The sequence below is a fragment of the Mauremys mutica genome, chromosome 9 (assembly GCF_020497125.1).
Source record: "Mauremys mutica isolate MM-2020 ecotype Southern chromosome 9, ASM2049712v1, whole genome shotgun sequence".
In the NCBI taxonomy this organism is placed as follows: domain Eukaryota; kingdom Metazoa; phylum Chordata; order Testudines; family Geoemydidae; genus Mauremys; species Mauremys mutica.
In genome coordinates, this window is record NC_059080.1 from 96,180,706 (window position 1) to 96,201,314 (window position 20,609).

The window sequence follows — 20,609 nt, forward strand, 5'->3', positions numbered from 1 at the left end:
GTGTGTGTGTGTGTGTGTGTGTGTGTGTGTGTGTGTGTGTGTGTGTGTGTGTGTGTGTGTGTGTGTGTGTGTGTGTGTGTGTGTGTGTGTGTGTGTGTGTTCCTCAGGGCAATATTGAGCCTGAATGTTATTTAGTGTAAATGAGATCTATCCCCAGGACAACGTGGGCCAAATCCTTATCTCAGTGCAACAGCACAGACGTCAGTAAAGGAGGGAAGGCTCTGGCCCACTGAATTGTGTTTCCTCAAGACACATCAGCCAAACAGAAAGCAGCACAAATCAAAGGAGTTAGGTATTTGGAGGCTAGATGAGAAACTTGGTGTTGTAAGCCAGCAACCATTCTGTTTGGTACTGCAGTCAAACTCATCATTAAACCAATAAGCTCCCTAGGACTCCAATTCAGCAAGGTATAATTAAACATGTGCCTTAATTTTATCTTCGCTGGGACTATTCATGTGCTTCAATGATTTGCTGTATTATGGTAATGGCACCACCCAAATCCCCCAAACCTCCGCGATACAAAGAAAAACACTCGTGTCCCTGCAATGAAACCATTGTTAAACCATTATTAATGCCCCGTATTATTTTGCCCATGGTACAATTCGTAATGAGTGCTCTGCTTTTGGTTTGGCCTTTTCTCCCTTTTTAGTGCTATGGCAGCCTTTAATTTTCATGGAGCATCACCAATCATGGGACAAAAAGGGTCTTGTTTAGTCAAAATCAATCACTGACTTTTGAGCTTTCTAGTGTGATTTCTTCCAGGCCAGGCTTTTTCTGTTTTCACAGTCCTAGGTCAATATTTACGGTTCCAAAAGTTAAGTTTCTAGCAGCTTTGTGGGATCTAAAACTCCCATTTTGCATCAAAATGCCTCCATGCAAATGCTGTCGGACCTGCTCTGAAAGAGCTAATGATTTCTGTCGGAATTTTTCAGATCTACATTATATCCTTATGCTGCAGAGATTTGGTACAGTCTTTAATAAAATGTCCTGGAAAGAAGCATTGAACAATATCACTTTATCTACTCCTCAGTGCTTCTAAAGCCCACCTGCCCATTTGCAAATGCCTAAGTATCGTCTGATATCATATGGGGATGAACCGTACCTACTCCAGAGTCCAGCACACACAGGAAGTGTACAGCATGCAGTCTACTCAAATGTAGAATGTTAAATGGCATTCAATGGAATTATCAGCACCAAATGTGGAGGGATGTGATCAAAAACCACGGACTGGGGGAAAGAATCTGTTTATACTGCAAAAAAGACCTCAAAATGTCACAATAGTTGCCACATCTTGGTTCCTGCCTAACCCTGAATCGCCACCTCTTAGTCAAAAGTTGCCAATCTGCCTCCTCCAAAGATCTTGTAAACAGAAGGCCATTCACTGAGAGGAAGCAGTCACACCATCGCTGTGCTAAGCTTCATTGATTCGGGACTTGTATTTCCCCCACACTACCCTGCAGCTTCCTGTTCCTGTTAATGATCAGTTAGAAATGACTGAACATATCATTTTCTATCCAGTGGAATTAAGAGAGGCAGCGGAAGGCACAGCAGCAGAGCCAAATGAACGGAAAAACTCCAGGACATTCCCATGGTGGAGCAATGACTGGTGACCATGTTCCTCTGAAGTAACCCAATGTCCAAGCGATGTCGCCACAAGGTGAGTGCATAGTAACTTTCCACTCTGCTGTCGACCTAATTTAGGCCACATCCTATCAAATGGTTCAATAAACAATGCGAGAAGCATTTTTTTCGGTTCAGTGATGCTGTTTGAATTTTTAATGCTCCTTCAGTTTTTCAGCTCATGCCGTGGACCAAGCAGCTTTCCTGTCAATGAGGTTGGAATGAATTCTGAAGCTCAGAGCTTGTGGGAAAGGTGACTTGATCCAGCATCCACCAAAACAAATAAGGAAGAGGAACGAGTCCTGAGGAAAACCTGTCCTGCAGTTCAACTCCCAGCCCTCTGTTCTGCCGTTAAGCTTCTGGCCAGCTCGCTTTCCTTCATTTCAGTGTCTGCCAGGGCCGTGCTGCATGTATCATTGTACACTTCTGAAAAACAAACGCACACATGTTGTCACTACAGTGATATCTCAAGGACTTGTAAGCTACAATATGAAGGTTTGTTATTAATATCCCAGAGTACACAGCAGTAAAATAAAATTTAAAAAACCTAATCTCAACCCTCATGCTTCAAGGCATTAGCTGATCATCCGGTAGGGTCCGGAAGGAATTCCCTTTAACGATTGGCTTGGTACACCATGTGGTTTTGGTTTTCTTCTGGAGCATCAGTTATAAGTTAATGCCAGCAGCAGGACATTGGTCTAGGTGGAACACTGATTCACTAGGATCCAGCTTTAACTACCCATGTGTTTCTCTTAAACTGCAGCAAGAAAATCTTGTTAATTTTCAAAAGTGCTTTCCTAAATCTTAGCAAATTGAAAAACAACAACAAGAAAACCATCATTAGCTCTCACTTTCAGATCTCAAGTAAATGGCTCATGACAGGTTCTGCTCTCAGTTACATCTTGCATTGGAAACAACATGTAACTGAGGGCGGAATTCAGCCTGATATTATAGAGATGAGCCCAAACTGTAATGTTCAACCTTTTGATCTTCAGAGGGTGCTCAGATGCAACTCTCCAAATCCAATCACTGCCCTATGGTTTGGGTGTTGGGTCAGATCCGAAACTGGAAAAGGACTATTTCTAGTGCTGATTTGACTGAAATCTCACCGGGGCACCCCTCCTTGAAAAACGTTAGCCCAAAGTGGTGGAAATATTGTGAGAGCACCTGCTCCGCAACAACAGCTTGTGAGAGTTTGGTGTCATCAAATCCAAAGCGTAGCCCTGATCATAGGTGTGAACCTTGAACTCCAGCTGGGATTGAAATGCCACCTCTAGCCCTGCCCTAGTGAGACAGTTAGACTGAATACCTATTGTACTGTCACGTGTATGTTTGATCAGGTGCCAAAGTACCTTTTCATTAAACAAAAAAAGGAAAATCGGGGAGCTTTTAAAACACCGTTAGAAACTGTCTTTATTACCTTCATTGTTCTTCCTAAGGATACTGTTGCTATCACCTTCCGCAGGGTGTAACACACTGGAAGGAACCCAATCACTTTTCTCAGAAGCCAGCTTCTTTACTAACCTGGAAATTCAGAGTGAAGAGTCAATACATTTCCCCACCTCTCTTCCCACTGGCACAGCTCTTCATGAAAATGCACGTTCTGGGGGTAACTCCTCAGCTACAGCCAGAGGGCAGCAGGGGTGGGAGGTGTAGCTTGCTAGGGTGGCGATGTAAAGCCCACCTCAGCACTCCTCCAATTCTGGGGCAGCTGTGCACGGGGCCAGTGCTAAGTGACAGCAGCCCGAGGGTGTGACTGTGCTACAGGGTCTCTGAATCTGCTCACTGCAAAGACCCAGTGTGTGGCGCTGAAGCTCCAGATCTGGCCAATGGTTTTGAGGTGGTGGGGCAAATTCAGCGGCGGCTCCAGGAGGTGCCTAAAATGAGGCATCTGACAAGTTTGCCGTCCCCTTCAGTATGAACGTGACACTGACTAAGCCCCCCTCACACCTGACTTCCAACATGAAACTTACTCCCACCCTATCTCCTACACATCACCTCTGAACCTGGCCCCCCGAGTCTGGCCGTAAGGCAGCCTCAAGGACTGTCACGCCCACATTAGTCAGAGAAGAGTGTGGCAGGAAAGGGAACGACTAGGACAGAGCATGAAGTCAGTTATAGGGAGCCCCTCTAGAACTTACACCGGATCCCAGCTTCTGGGCATTCAAGTTACACCAATTTAGAATTCCTGACAGTCATTCATCAGTAAATGGGTATGAGGAGGTCTACGGGCATCCAAGTCTTGGGAGTCTAGGGCTGTTGCTACACCGCGAGCTAGGGGTGTGATTCCCAGCCTGTGCTGACATTCTCGTGCTAAGCTCGGCACCCCGGGTATGTGCCAACAGGGTTCAGGCGGGTTGGTACTCAGGGCAGTAGCCTGTGCAGCTGCAGTCACTGCCTGTGCTGCCGGGGCTTCGTTGCTATTTTTAGTATCCTCGCTTGATGAGAACTAATGTGAGTACGTCTGTGTGAGCTGGGAATCACGCCCGTAGCTCGTAGTGCAGATGCAGCCCAAGCGACAGCAAGGGAATCTAACTTATCCCACCTTGCACATTACCTTTGACACAGCTCTATTCAAACCCTTGGGGGCAAAGTGCACTCTCAGTTACTCTGGTGCAATGGAGCCAATGGAGTTGCCATCATGTAAGTGAGAGCAGGATGCAACCATTGGTATATTTTCCTCTGTTCCGATGGGTGCTCCTCACCCCTGCCAGAGGCCCAACTATTTCCCATCCTTTCTGTTTTCATGTCTCTCTCCACCGAAGCCTCATGTCCAGCCACTACTGGCCAAAGAGGACGAGGTGGGACCAGCCAAGGTCACTGCACTTAAGTCATGCAGCACCACTGCTGAGTGATGGGAGGAGCCTCTCCTGTCACACTGCTGTGAATCAGAAAAGTTACTAGTAGATTACGTCATTAAACTGGGGGGGGGGGTATTCGTAGTGACCTCTTTGTTAAAGCTGGGTTGTGATCTATAGAATCCAGGGCCAGAGGGGACCATTGCGATCATCCAGTCTGACCTGCAAACCCAGGCCAAAGAACTTTCCCAACGTAATTCCTAGAGCAAATCTTTAAAAAAAAAAAAAAGCATCCAACCCTGATTTAAAAATTGCTAGTGATGGAGAATCCAGCAAAATCCTTAGTAAATTGTTCCAGGGATTAATTACCCTTTCACTCTGGAAGCAGGACTAAAATCCCTCTGTTTCATACTTCGGTGGTTGGCTTTAGACTCCACATCTGACACAGCAACTTTTCAAATACATGTTAACCTCATACTACCCTCAATATACAGCTGATCCAGAGAGGTGCTGAGCCAGTGGACAGCAAATGTTCTTGACTTCAACAGGAGCTGCAGGTGCTAGGCATACAATGGTCCCATTGGTATAAGTGTACAATGGTGCCAATGTATTTCCTTGGTGCAAATGGGTTATGTGCATGTATGACAGAGAGAATATATCCCTTGTACATAACAACCCATCGTTAGGCCATGTTAGACTCTGCCACAGACCTTATAATGGGGGGTTCTCTCTGTTTTCTGTAGGTTTTCTCCTGCTGTGGGTTTCGTTTCTGCAGATGTTTTCAGATCCTTCTAATTAGTTTTTCCACCTCCTACATGTGGTTACAGCTGTCCTAGCTGCTATTTTCTCTTTTGTACTTACCATTGTCCATTTTCTCCTTCCTGTACAAAATGCACTAAATCTCCATTCTCTAGAGTGAAAGACTCTGGGAAACAGGTTTCATAACTGCCTTCTACCCGTAAAAGATTGGATCCCTAGAACCAACGAAACAATACAGCGTACAGTTACTATGAAGAGAGGAAACAAAAGAGAGAGACTTTCTGGTTAACGTACTGAGCTAGGCATTGCAGAGATTTATTCTTCTGGGACTGTTGTAGCTTTTTCATTCTTTTATTTTTGGTCAGCGCGTGAGGTTAGTGATATTCAGGTATCAGTGCAGGACTCACCGGCCTATTCAAACGCTGCAATTAATAAATCAGCCATCACTCTGACAGTGGGTTTCTGTTTGACTTTACTGAGTCCTCAGTTTGGGTGATCCACATGTGTTTGAATTTACTTATTTTTAAAGGGAATGTCAGGTTCCCAGATGCTACAGAAAGAGGCGCTGTGTAAGAGCCCAAATGAATGAATAAATTTGTACTGTAGTTGAGGGCTTCTTTCTCCATTCCTGGGTTTGCTTCTGCTCTCAGTGATGCTGGTGTAGATCAGGAGTAAGGCCTATTGATGTCAATGGACTAGTACAAAACTGGTATAAGTAAGAATGGAATCAGCACCCCACACTGCTTTATTTATGGGGTTTATAGCAGGGGCTGAGATAGTTCAAAGAATCATAGAAGATTAGGGTTGGAAGAGACCTCAGGAGGTTCTAGTCCAACCCCCAACTCAAAGCAGGACCAACCCCAACTAAATCATCCCAGCCAGGGCTTTGTCAAGCCTGACCTTAAAAACCTTTAAGGATGGAGATTCCACCAGCTCCCTAGGTAACCCATTCCAGTGCTTCACCACCCTCCTAGTGAAATAGTGTTTCCTAATATCCAACCTAGACCTCCCCCACTGCAACTTGAGACCATTGCTCCTTGTTCTGTCATCTGCCACCACTGAGAACAGCCTAGTTCCCCATCTTTTTTGGAACCCCCCCTTCAGGTATTTGAAGGCTGCGATCAAATCCCACCCCCTCACTCTTCTCTTCTGCAGACTAAATAAACCCAGTTCCCTCAGCCTCTCCTCATAAGTCATGTGCTCCAGGCCCCCTGATCATTTTCGTTGCCCTCCGCTGGACTCTCTCTAATTTGTCCACATCCTTTCTGTAGTGGGGGGCCCAAAACTGGATGCAATACTCCATATGTGGCCTCACCAGTGCCAACTGTAGGATGAAACTGACAATATCTGAGCTTGGGTGTAATATTAATGACAACATATTGTTCCAATCATTGGGATGATTTCTCACTTTGGAGAAAAGCAAAATAACTGTTGGTTTTAGACCCTTTTAAGTTTTTGGAACCAAAAAAGGCATAGGGATGCGGGGAAGGGACAATGCTATTTCCCCCTGTTTCTGTATCTAATGTATTTAAACATAATTTAAATCAGGAGGTTAAAGGTGAGGGAGGCTTTCTGTGATTCTGGCTGGCAAAACAACCTAGGGAAGAATTCAGTGCATCCCAAAGCAATGCCCGGGTATATCAGTATATTTACAGAGCTCTGGTGCTACCAGTACTGTGAAATACTATAGGTGCAAGCTGGATGGGCATTCTGGGCACTGCCAAATCTTATACCTAGATACAGCAGCTGAGCTTTAGATCTTAAGGTTCTTGAAAACCTACGATGGTCTCAAACCAACACCAAGAATGTGTGAACTACCCTGAACTTCAGAGAAACCTGCACCCTGTTTCAGTTCTGAACTTTTGCACGCATCCTAGAACCAAACCAAACCCCCATAATTAAAACACTCCATAACATTGGAAATGCATGGATCCAAACCGCTGCAGTTTATGCCCATTCCAGGCTAGGCTTACAATGAGGCGGGTGGGGAAATAATTACATTGTTAGGATTGGCCTCTTCCTCCATGTCAGAAGAGTTGGAGAGTTCATCCGTGCTGGATGGGATGGCTTCGAAATCCTCAAAGGTGTCTAGCGAGGGCATCTGCCTGCTGGGCCAACCTTTGCAAAGGAAATGAAAAAACAGGATTTAACTACAGGGCATCCGCTCTTAGAGGACTCAAACATTTAATGAGGCAGTTCATAGATTCCCCCCACCATATTACATATGTATTTCACATTGCTAAATATCTTCAGTTGAAGAATCAGAGAACGTAGGGGACAAGGAGCAGAGAATTATGGCAAATGGTGACTTTGTAAAGCCGCTGTGGGTTTTTCAGGAGCCTTTCAGGTGGGCTGTGTCTGTTTCAGTTTTCAAGCTTCTAGCTCACCTCCCAGTGTGTCTAGTATTTGAGGCCAAAGCAAAGGGCTTTGAATCACAATCCACCCAACTCCAACCTTCAGCTGATCTTACGCCCAAACAGCTTCCAAAAACAGGCACATATGCCAAAGGCAGAAGTTGTGAGGGAGGGAAAGGAGTCAGAACAACAGGGGGCCACAGGTCTTTTGACACAGCACTGAGACAAACAGAGCTAAGGTGTCAAGAAGAGATGGTCTGATTTATATGCCTAATGCGAATACATTTTTTTGACTGATCAGGGTAGTGTATCTCTGATATCAAGCAAAATCAAATGAAGGGTTCCTCTTGCTTTTATACATGGCAGTAAATATACTGTAATGTCAGAAGAGAGAGAAATGTGTAACAGCCACACGTCTGCAGCCACTTAGCATTTTGTTGCTGTCGTTATGGCGCACATGGCCACTTGGAACGTCACAGCTTTGGACTCAGATCTTCCTGTGCAGGCCACTAATAATTCAGGTCAAGGAGAATCTCTGTTAGCAGTACAGAGCCTGTGACACACAGCTGAGCCATTCTAATGCCTCCCAGGGCAACGCTCACAAATGGCAAGATGCTGCACCAGGAAAGTGAGCACAAACGCTCCAGCACTCAGCAATCCTTTTTTTTTAATTAATAAAAAAGTTCGGTCCTCAGTGACTTGCTTTCCATTGCAAACTGTGGTGCAAAGGGAGAGAAGTTGCCATGGATTTATACGTACCAAAGAAAACCGGCCAGCGTTCAGGCTAACATTCATGAGGCTTACAGTAGGAACAAGTGAACAGATTCGCTCACACTCTGCCTCAGCCTTTGCCCAAAACGTGAACCTGGACTGAATGACTTTCCAGAAACCGTTTCACCTTTCTCTCTGCTATTCTTCTGCAGGCACCCATGGAAGCAGAAGTGACCTCATCCTGCCAAATGGGATTCTCTTGGGCTCCCTCCAACAGTGCCACAACAAGAAATACCAGGGATCTAACGTAAGAGGCAGATTTCCAGCCCGGACACAACCACCTCATCCTAGTGCCCTCGGACACGCGATGGGGTGTCAAGACGTCGTGTTATTTTATATCCCAAGAGGAGTTCTGGCTCAGTCATCCAGAAACCACCCACCCTCCCCCAGGAGGCTCTTGGGACGTATATGCTGGAGTGGCAAATCTGCCACTCTGGGACAGGGTGTAATGTGCCCCCTGCTTGGCCAACTCTGAGGGCGGGTGCGGAGGAGTGGGTGGGGCCATTGCCACCCCCTTTCAGACAGGTGTGGAGTATGTGTTTACTAAGAAGAAGCAGGGACATTACTCTTCACAAGGGCACTGGGCAGCCTCTGAACAGGTGCATGCTGGGGGAGAGGTGGAAGAACCCATGCAGGGGCCCAGCAGATATTTCCTTCATGTTAATAGATCCAAGAGGTGCAGGTAGCTTAGATGCAGATTCAAACTTTTTACAGCTTGTGGGTCATTGCTCCTACTGAACACAAATTAGTCCCATGGCAAAGACAAGACGCAAAGGCAGATGCTCTCACAATATATTTATGCACGACCCAGCCACGTATGCACACTCTATAGCAAAAGTTGGTTTAAAACAATGCAAACCCAGAACCAGGGTTTCTTTATTTATATGTTACTGAAAAAAATCCCCTTCCCCCCCAAATAGGTGGCAAATGGGGGGAGGAAGGAAAGGCGAAAGAACAGAAAGATAAAGGAATGGGAGGGAACACCAGAGCGATATCTCAATTTCCATCTGTTCGAGATTAATCAAAGATTGCTAAAAAGTTAGACCAAATCTTTTCACATTTGTCTGAAGTCCCTCTTCTTCCAAATGTTACTGGCTCTTTAGCTGCTAGGTCAGCCAAGGCGCTGTGCCAAGCTTCTAACCTGTTCTTCCATCATTTGAAGCAACAGATGCCATTTGGCTAGAAGCACTGCTCTGAAGAACCAAGGGTAGAGAGATGTTTTGCAATGGGGAGTGGTCTGACGTAGAACAATTCAGGAAGGTACATCAGAGGCCTTGTTGACATGGGAAAGTTTTACCAGTTATTCCGACATAGTTACACCAATATAACCCCCTGGGTGGACACTCTTCTTCCAATATGAGAGTGGGTTTTTTGGTTTAGCTTAAACCCCTTCCTGAGCTAAATAAACTAAACTATTGATTTAAATTCACACATTAGATTATAGCCAAAAAAAAAAACGTTCCTAGGCAGACGGAGCCTTGGTGATCTCATGCCATTGTCAGTCACAGCCAAGAGTCCAGATGTTCACTGTAATACTTCCCAGCAATAAAGATTCCTACAATAACTCCATCACCTTGTCCATCCTTTTCTCTGCTAATTAACATTGCAATGACAGGATTTCAGAGATTTCAGCACATGTTCAGTAGGTTTTCATATGCTGCAGAGATGCTATAAAATAACTCAGGCCAGATTCTGATCTTACCAGAGTTAATTAAAATAGTTATTCTGAATCCATTAAATAAAATCAGGATCTGGTCCATTATTTCTACATTCTGCAGTGACCTGGGCTTATGGTTACGTTTCTTTCCAAGGAAATAATGTTTCCTTTAAAAAAGAATGGAGAGAGGAACTAATGAGGACTTAGCTTAAGGTAAAGACTGTTTAACATAGTCATAAGTATCCTCAGATTTGCATGAAGCACTGTGAACATTTTAATTCTGTTTACCTGTCTGTGAAGCAGATCTGGGAACTGGTCTTGTGATGGAACCGGCATTACATTTAGTCTGGGCTAAGATGGTGTTCTCAAAAGCATCTGTGATGGGAAGTAGAATTTTGTCACTTACTGAGATTCTTCTTAAAAGTGAAAAACTGAACATGGATCCGCTACCAAATGTATTCCTTTACTGCCCCCCAAAAAAGCAAGTTTTATCTCTTGAACACAAACACTGCTGCAATCACATCGGCATTCCATTAAAACACAGCTGCAATGTGAGATGTGCAAAGAGCAAACAGAACAAACCAATGAGAAATGTGGATGTCATTTATTGTCTGAAAAATAATTGTCAGGTGAATGGTGCAGTATTCCATTCCTCCAAAGTTTCCTTATTTTCCCCTTAACATACTGTCCTTGAAGCATCTGCAATACTTCTATAGCTCCTAGAGTTTGTTTTGGGTGTTTTTTAATGACCATTCAAATGGCAGCTGTTATAAAATGGACGCATAAAAACCATAAATTGGTCCTCCCAACTAGGAATGAATGAAATAATTCCTAATCAATGCAGTTTGGTTGGGGAGGGTTAGGGTTTTTCACAGCAAAATCAATCCCTTAATGTTACTAATTGCATCTCACTTGGAGCTCTGGAAGCAGCGGCATCCACTAGTAAAGATGTGACAATGGTCATTGTTTTCTGTTCAGAGGGACTCAGTGTGCCGGGGTATGCTACCCAGTAGGGGATCAGGATGATCCTGCACTCGGGAGCTGGAGTCCCCAGGGAGAAGAAAACTGAACAACCCCTTTTTCATCTGTGCCCTGAACCACAGCTCCCTGACTGTACCCAGGCCTGTTTCCTCCATCCTCTGAAGTCCAACTTCCTCTGCTGGGGTTGATAAGGCAGCTGGCCCCAAATATCGGACTGGTTCCATCACTGACCAGCCACTCACCCCTTGCCTACGCAGATTTCTGCAGAGCAGCACAGATGAAGGAAGCGTTCTGCAGTTCACCTCTCCCTGGATAGCCCTGGCTCATGAGTCCTCCCCGTCCCCTGCCTCTATGCCCTAGCTCTGTCACAGCCAGCCATTAACCATTAAAAGGGGACACGGCGCCGTGTGAGCATGTGCTGTTCCAAGTAATGGTAGCGAATCCCTCCCTGAATTGAGAACTGTTTAGCACCCTTTGTTCAATTCAGATCTGTCTCTCCCCAGTGGAAGAATATGCTGCGGGTAATAGCCTTAAACTCTGCGTGAAGGAAATGAAACACTGCACCTTTAATGGACAAAAATGCCTGAGTCTAGCCTCGTCTCTATGCAGCATGCACATACCACCTGCTACCATTACAAGTGTGACGTCTGGGGAGAGTGGAAAGGGACAGGAATGGCCACACTAGAGTTTACAGGTCAAATGCAGCATAGAGATTATCTAATGCTGCCAGTGCCCCTCTCCTCTTTAATGTGACGGTGCAGCTCAGTGAGACGTTATATTAAAACTAAGGCAGAATGTCACTGACCCCACTTCATGCCAAATAAGTGCCATTCCCTTGATACGGTGTCAGCAGGGTTCCCATCTGGGCAGACCTGCAGTTAATTTCTCCTACTTTGGGTCGATGAGATGAAGAAGGACCCAAATGGGATCCAGAATCTGCTTTGGAATAACTCTCTGTCCCCACCAAGTCAGAGGGCACTGACCCTTATACAGAAAGAAAATCCAGATTTGGCCCTGGGTCCAGATTCTGGAACTTCATCACCTTCCCAAAGGGAGTTTGGACCTGGGGCTTTGATTCAGGGCCATCCCTAAACGAGACTCTTTAAACATATCTCAAGTAATGAGGTGACAAGCATAAACTGAGACACCAAACTCATACATCCTTATGGATGTTAATGTAATCTACCAGCGGTGATGAAGAGAGATGGATGGTGTCAATGAACTATGGAGAAGAATTCCATGCATGATGCCAATACTTGTACCTTCAAACCCCAGGGGAGTTGGATCACTCTTTATTTCATGTCTCTTGACTTTAACTGCAGAACCCAGGGGACCTGTGTGAAGTTTGCAGATGCACAAGATTATAAATATAGTTAAAGGCACAACTTGTTTTCCCATTATCTGTTTGCAAGAACCATGATCTGGAATTGCTGGAACTGACCAGTGTAAAGAGCTTAGGATAATGCATTTACTAAACAAAATCCAAAAAACCAAAGCAACCCGCTAAGCAATTCTGTAAAAGGGGAAGAAAAGCACTTTTGTGATATGCACCAAGAAACAACCCCCCTCTTGCAGCTTTGATCATTTACAGTTTAAGTACAATTGAGAAAAGGTAACTGGCTCCAACTTAATGGACTGTCATCTCCTGTTTGTTTGGTGGCACTAGGCCATTCAACTAGGCCATTCAAATGGCCATTCAAAGGGAAGACACAGCTTTGGATCAGTGAATGTACCAGAGGTGTACTCTTGAATCATTGTATTCTGGGTTGCAGGGTGCCCCTTGCAAGTTGATTTACTGATAGTCATCCTGTGCCCTGCTTCACGTCCCCAAGGTGAGATGATATGACGGAGTTAGTCTGTTAGCAGGGAGGATAAGGGGACAATGGCAAATAGTGGCCCTTGAATGAGCAAATGAGAATCTCGACCGGCTCTGTACTTGGGTAAGGGCAAGGCAAAGTTTATCCTTTGGGCATGTCACCCAAAATCTTTCCTTAAAGTAACTGACAGCAATAAAATATGTAATTGAAAATCATTGACTCTGCCTTGCATCTCTTAAAATCATTAGGAATCAGGTTCCATTTCTCACCTTCCGGCCAAGAAACCTGCCCACCAATCTTGTTTTGATTAGAATCTCCATTATGATTTTTGGATTGAAAACTCTAACAATGCAACTGATATTTCATTATCATTTATACATGTTTTCTTCAATAAGCCAATCCACGAAACAATGCTGGGGATATGATGTCCCCTCTCTGCTCTTCCGTGCACCTATGTTTTCCCATTTCCTCTCTTACCCAGTCACACCGTACATCGCACCAGCCTACCCACAGCTACAACGGCAATCAGGATTCTGGCTCCGCAGCCACAGTCCGAATGAGGATAAGAGATGAAAAGCTCTTTCTCCACGCCATGCCCATTACATCCAGCGCATAACACGGGTTTCAGGAGCTCATCATCTCTTTGCTCAGACAATGGCTTAGCTCATATTCTCCAATGCAACTCGAAGGCAACTGTGCTAAGAATAAGGGCCTTGATCCCATTTAGAGTTAAGCAAGTAAATTGTAGCAAAGAATTTTACTAAATGAATGTAGCTACTTTTTCTGTTTGCGAATTGCCCACAAACAGCTTACGGCAGGGGTGGCCAACCAGAGCCACACGCGGTTCTTCAGAAGTTAACATGCGGCTCCTTGTATAGGCACCAACTCAGGAGCTGGAGCTACAGGCGCCAACTTTCCAATGTGCCGGGGGGTGCTCACTGCTCAACCCCTGGCTCTGCCACAGGCCCTGCCCCCACTCCACCCCTTCCTGCCCCCTCCCTGAGCCTGCCGTGCCCTCGCTCCTCCCCCTCCCCCCCGAGCCTCCTGCACGCCACAAAACAGCTGATCGGGAGATGCGGGGAGGGAGGGGGAGACACTGATTGGTGGGGCTGCCAGTGGGCGGGAGGCTCTTTGGCAATGTAAATTGGTAAATTCTGGCTCCTTCTCAGGCTCAGGTTGGCCACCCCGGCTTACGGTTTTCTCCAAGTTCTTTGTTAGCTCTGAATACTTTCTGCAAACAGCTCCTATAAATTGTTCTGGAGTGATTTGTTGTGAGGACTGGGTGACTTGAATGCACCCACAGGTCTCATGGTGATATGCTTCAGTTTCCTCACTGTTGGGTGAACATGACTCTTACAATCATGTTTCTTGTGCAAACCCTTGCATTTGTGAGCTCAAAACTGACTACTTCCATTTGTATTGTCTATTATCCACGTCGGCTGTTTCTATGAACATTCCTGCCAGGGAATGTGTCTGATAGACTATTCACAAGAAGAAAACGCAAAACGGGTGCAGACTCAAGCAAAGCAAATTCAATTTCTGTGACTATTGGTGGGACACGTTTAAGGTATGTTCATCCAGATTGACTATGAAATTGACAACAAAACTCCCATTGATTTCAATGGAAAGGGGATCAGGGCCCATATGTATGCATATGTTTCAGATACATAAGCCTCGCTGGGACTATCTCTCTCTGCAGATGACATATTCTGGCCCTCATCACTCTCCCTCTGCAGCCCTCTGCATATATCAGACTTGAGGTTGATGTACAGACTTATTCTTTAAACATAAGTGTTTGGCAGTAGATGTATCACAATCAGCAGGAAGGGGAAACAGGCTCGCTTAGCAGGCAGCATGACCGTACCTTTGGTCAGAGCAGATGTGGTGACTGTGGTGCTGATGGAGGAGGCAAGGGAAAAGCGACGGGTAACGTCTCTCTCTTTAGATTCTGGATCTGGGAGAACAGAGAGATGCAGTGCAAGGCAGGGTTAGAGGTTAGTAAGCAGGAGAGGTTATACAGGTCCAAAGCAAAGCAGCAGTTGAAAACGGGGGAGAAGGTCAGTTGCCAAGAAATGTACAATCTAGTAAGTGACATGCATAGAAAAATATATTTTTAAAACATTTGCCATTACATCACCATTCCTATTGCAGGGGGAACCAGTACCAATTAACACCTTAGCACCAAACTAGGGTAAGTACAATTGCACACCACACAGAGATGAACAGGACAGTTAAAATGGCACAGTTTAATAGATGGGTTATGTGGATTTTTAAAAGAAAAATATTGGAACTGTTCTGTGATGACTGATTTACTGGTGGCTGAAAAACACGGACAAATAAACACTTCTGAGCTAGGTAGGGTGTCCAAATGTCCCGATTTTATAGGGACAGTCCCAAATTTGGGGTCTTTTTCTTATATAGGCTCCTATTACCCCCCACCACCTGTCCCGATTTTTCACAGTTGCTGTCTGGTCATCCTAGAGCTAAGGCCCAGGTTTGTTAAGGTATTTAGGGATGTAAATCAGCAGGACTCCACTGGCGACAAGGAAGTTTCACTGATTTACATCAGCTCAGGATCTGGAGCCCTGAATCTTTTCTTTCAAGGAGCCAAATTCAGTTCTGAAGAGAGGACACAACTTATACAGATTTCGATGGGAGCTGCACCCACCTACCTCCAGATGACTTTGCCTTAAAGTATTTTATTAAATGATAAAATAGACCTGTGGACTATAACTGCCAGCTTCAGAAGGCAGGTGGCATTTCTAAACTTATTGAAAACCCGCAAACACTTGTCCTGCGAACAAGTAGGCGGGGGAGTGATTCTGACGACACTGACTTCAATGGGACCACACTTGTGAGAAAATTTGCTCACTTTTGTGTGCTTCTGGATTGGGTCCTTGGGCCCCGATCCTCCAGACACTCAAGCACACAAGTGACTTGACTCAGACAAGTTGTCGCATCGATATCAATGGGCCACAACCCATATGTGTAAAGCAAAGCATGTGCATAAAACCTCGATTCAGCAAAACATTTAAGGCATGTGATTTACTTTAATGGCACATGGCCTCAATGGGACTTAGCATTCGAACAGGGCTAAAATGTTCTGTTGGAACTTTTTCCCGTGAGAGATTTTGTGAAAAAAAATTCTATTTTCATCCAAAACCTGAAAATGTGTTATTTTCAGATTTTTGTCAAAACCCCCAAAACACTCAAAGACAAATTTAAATGAAAACAAAACTGTTTTCTTTGCACTGAAATTTCCCATAGATTCTAAGGCCAGAATCACGGCCTAAGTGTTCGCAGGATTGCAATTGTATCTCAGAGACCTTTTTGTTCCAGGATTCAGCAACCGAGAAAATCGGTGCCCCAGATCTTCTGAGGATGAAAAGGGAAGAAGTCCCTGGCTTTTCTGTCGCTATCCTACTTGTAGCTATCCTAGGACTAGTTAAACACTGGGGTGCAGTACACTTTATGGTGGTTTCTGACTTACAATGTTATAAATATCTCAGTGTGCTATACAGAACGACAGTACGGTAGAGGTTTAGCAGTGACCTAAAAAAAAAAAATCTTTCACTTTCCTTTCCTTTCTTTTCTTTGTATTTCCCCATTTCAGTGTTCAGACACTCAAGGGGTTTTTTACGCCCTCGTTTCTATTTGACAAACCTCACTTCTCACTGCGTCTTTCCCCTGGGACAGAAATTGGTGTGACTGGTTTAACAACTGCCGCTTCTGTAGCACCTTTTCATGCCAAAACATCTTATGAGGGACACTAGCACAATGGAGGACCCCACAGCTGCCCAGTAAAAAGCTTAATGCAGCCTTAACTACTGTGGTGTTGCTACTGATGCCTCCGTAATATGCTTGGAAATTTGATGCTTCCGAGATTATTATATCAATTTACTTGTAAAAGCACAAACACACTGTTCTGCATCAGGTGTATACACATTTCAACACCCACTTATAATCCCGAAAAAACACAACAGGCCAAATTCTGCTGTCCGTTGCAACACATAACTATAATTGAATTACTCCAGATTTATGTTGCTGTAACTGAGAACAGAATTTGCCCCAGTATTTAGTATGGCCAGATGCAATTAAAATTCCACTTTCTATTCATGCTCTTAATTCTTTAGTGTTTCCTTTTTTCAGGATACTGATGGTGACTTTTTTTCTCAGCCAGACACCAGCATCCCTGCAGATACATGCTGGATGACTTTAAAAGATCAGGGAGATCATGGACTTGAGGGGCAGTTTTGAGGGTGGCAGGAAAGCAGAACTGGGACCTAGAGAGGTCAATGCCAAGATACCTACTTGTGTTTAAATAGGACTTTTCCTTCCATGAGCTATGCAACCTGGTGAGAGTTGTTCAGCAAAGGTGTCCGCACAGTAGCCACACTGCTTGTATTGTCCAGGTCAAATCCATTGAGCAACACATAGACTTGTCACTGTTAATGATCAAACCCCCTCTTCTAATGTGTACTGTATCTTGATGAGCCATTCTTTATAGTACTAGCAACAACCCATCACTACCCAGGGAAATGTCAGCATTCTGCAGGACATCCTTACATATATACATATTGCAGTTACCATCATGGGTTTTGTCCACGACAAGAGAGGATCAAATCTAGCTCCCCTGAGCTCACAGAACAGAACAACAAACTGAAATCAATAAACACATGCATGATGTAGCATGTTTTAGATGTGTGAAAAGAATCATAAGTCAGAACCAGATCCTGCAAGTCAACCATTTGAGGGTGCTTAGCGTTTAAAGGGAGTGGACCGTAAATCAGCAATAATTTGAGTAATGCCCATGCTCCATAAGGAGAGCACCGTAAGCACTACAATATTCTCCTTTGCCCGGAAAGAGAATGGAAAGAGAAGACAGATCCCACAAGGACTGAGATGATTGCAGACAGAGGAGGGAAAAAGGCCCAAAACAAAACCCAGAGTTCAAACAGCCCCAAACTGAATTTACAGTTCGAACCTGAATCTGATTTTGACTTTTGCAAATGTTTCTATAATTGACCAAGTCTGAAAACTGCCATCCTCTGGTGTCAAAATCCAGAACTGGATTTTGCAGCTTAGACCCTCTCTCTTTAGTGCTGCCTGATCTTAGCCTAAAGGACTCTGGGGCTGCTTTGGTTATTGGTGTGTTCTCCTCTGTTATGTCCCTTTTTAAATGTAATGCTTCCACTTTGCCTCTTTCTATTTCTTGACATTTTCCTCTCCTGATGCGTCCACTCTCCATTATCCTACACCAACCTTTGGCCTCGTGGTGCACTTGGAAAGAAAATGTCACTTATCAGAACAGGAGAAAAGCAAAAAACGTCATCCAGTCAGAGGTTCCATGGCCTGCAATGTGAAGGACATCAGACTAGATGATCGTGATGGTCCCTTAAAGTCTATGAGTCATTTCAGAAAACTGCTTGCAAATTTTATTGCCCATTTTCACTGTCCAAATTACTTCCTCTTCCTCCTGCTGGCATAATGGCCCCAGAAGCATGCAGCACGTTCCTTCCAGGGATCTTAAATGCTTTCCAAACATTCATGAGTCAAGACTCACAACACCCCATTTCACAGATGAAGAAATGGAGGCACAGAGAGGTGAAGGAGTAATTTCCAGATCTCCTGCATACCAGTCCCCTGACATAACAACTAGACCATGCTTCCTTAACCGCTGACCACAGTTTCTTACTGAGCCTAAGTGATCCCACAAATGAAAATTTAACACATTACACCAGAAAGAGGAACATTGCAGGGTGGCTGGGTGTTTCCCCCACCCGACCATGAAACGGCAGGAAAAGTTATTGTTGGGTGTGTGCGTTTGGTTTGTGGTTTAATAGAATCTTTCACAATTAGGTTCCTATGAGAGGCTTGAAAACAAAAATGAACGTTTCACGCCAAGTCAGTTACGCTTTCCATCACCACACTAAAGACACAAACGTTGTCGATACTGCCACGGGAGCAATTTTGTAAAAAAAAAAGATTTGAACAGAGGAGCATGTGCGTGCGTTTGGATGGGATGCAGCGGCACTTTAGGAGGTCGTGATGGATGGCACCATGGAATGGAGAGAACATCATGGGATTGTACGCAGGAGACAGATGGCTGGAGACTAAATGCTGCATGGGGTGATTTTACCTTTAGGTGGAGCTCTGCGGTTGGAAAGACCTTGTAATGTGAATCGCTTTCTAGCAAGAGCTGAGCACTCAAGGTTAAGGCTGGTGGAAGCATCAGCTAGGAGAGAGAGGCAGAGGGAAAAGAAATAAGGCAGGAAGGTTCACCCTTTCACCTTATTGGAAAGGAAAGGGTAGAGCTGGATGACAACCAACCAAAAAAAAAATCCTTTAGATTAAGTCCAAGCTTGCACAACAGCTGAAAAGGTGACATGAAGCCAGGTAAATTAAACTAGCTGGGCCAAGCTGATCACTGGTATAAATCAACTGAGTTGCACCAGGGATGATTTTGGCTCGCTGAGTTTCCATAGAGAGTAAAAACAAAAAACTGGGGAGGAATGTGGCTATTTGAAAAGGAAAATAAATACAGTTTAGCAGCAAGCTAATTAAACACATAACGTGGTGCCTTGTGCCGCGAAAAAGTGTCACTGTGATTTTAACAGGCAGCAGCTCCCGACTCCAGCGGGAAATAAGAGATGAAGCATTATCGTGCAGGAAAAATATTGACAATGAGTATTTGTAGCCTCAACTCACTAGGCCACTGCTGTGGTATTTCACTTGGAAATCTAAATCGGTTACTCAGATGGTTGGTGTGATTTAAGGCTTACCTGCTAGCCTCTTTCCAACAGCCTCCATGCAATTCAGCTAACATACAGTGATGCACTGTATCACTTGATTAGCTGAGATATCTTCTATGCATTCACATGCCAATAAAACTAAGAAACCTATCTCCTAACGGAATAAACAGTCAAGCTCCCTGATAATAACATTTTCTGGGAGAAGTCACAATCACCCACACTTATATTAATAAAAGAAATGGACCTGAACCCAGGCCCCAGATCCGAACACAACTGCCAAACTTTGCATCTGTCTTCTATCTCTATAATGGACATGTCACACAGGAAAGTCTATGGCAGAACAAGGGCTATAAACCAGGTCTCCTCACTCCAGGCCCTGTGTTTTGACCACTTGACCATACATACCCTCTGCCTTACACGTCACTATTTCACTGCCAACTGATTAGCACCAAGGAGACATAAATAGAGACCTGAAGTACCAGGGAAACACAGAGAGACAATGCATCCAGATAATATGCAGACTGACAAGCGACAGACAGACACACTGTGATTCCAAAGAAAAGCACATCCCATCACTTCCTGGTTTGCAGACAAGCTGCTATACAAAGGGAACGATGCATCATTTTGTGTGTGTGTGTGTACCAGCATTTTGCAAAGAATGTAAAAGGAATAGGTTCTAAAGATGCCAAGAACAGGGAAAATAAGGTTTATATACATTCCAACATTTTAAAGCAAGGGACATTCGTTCATGGCATTTGGTCACTAAGGAGTCACGAGGAAAACTGTAAGACGTGTGTGTGTATGTGGGGGGGGGAGTTCACCCTAATTTTGAAGTGTTTATTCACGTGGGGAAAAGGAGAAAGAAATTGAATACTTAACTTCAAGTCGTATCTCTGCACAGATGGGTGCACTAGGGCATTTTGACCACAAGTTTCCATTGTTTCCCAATGTTCTATGTTGCTTAGAAATGCCACCTTGGGTTGTGCCACCTTGAATGGCCTCGAGACCTTCACTTTCTTCTGCAGCCATAGTGAGTTGCAACAGGCCAGGTTCCCATACTGAATGCAGCCTCTTGGGCAGCTGATATTGGCACTTCTGGC

At 44.6% G+C, this 20,609-nt stretch overlaps 1 protein-coding gene across 1 annotated transcript in view; it reads right to left on the bottom strand.

The window, feature by feature from the left end:
- Positions 1–1,646: 1,646 nt before the first annotated feature.
- MCF2L2 (MCF.2 cell line derived transforming sequence-like 2) overlaps positions 1,647–20,609 on the bottom strand; it is a 296,032-nt gene continuing 277,069 nt past the window's right edge. The window contains exons 28-34 of the mRNA XM_045031256.1: positions 14,622–14,711; positions 12,203–12,274; positions 10,248–10,334; positions 7,177–7,295; positions 5,280–5,392; positions 3,041–3,144; positions 1,647–2,046 (exon numbers count right to left, since the gene is read on the bottom strand). Coding sequence (XP_044887191.1) covers positions 1,946–2,046; positions 3,041–3,144; positions 5,280–5,392; positions 7,177–7,295; positions 10,248–10,334; positions 12,203–12,274; positions 14,622–14,711 — 686 coding nt within the window. The 3' untranslated portion in view covers positions 1,647–1,945. The remainder of the gene's footprint in view (positions 2,047–3,040; positions 3,145–5,279; positions 5,393–7,176; positions 7,296–10,247; positions 10,335–12,202; positions 12,275–14,621; positions 14,712–20,609) is intronic.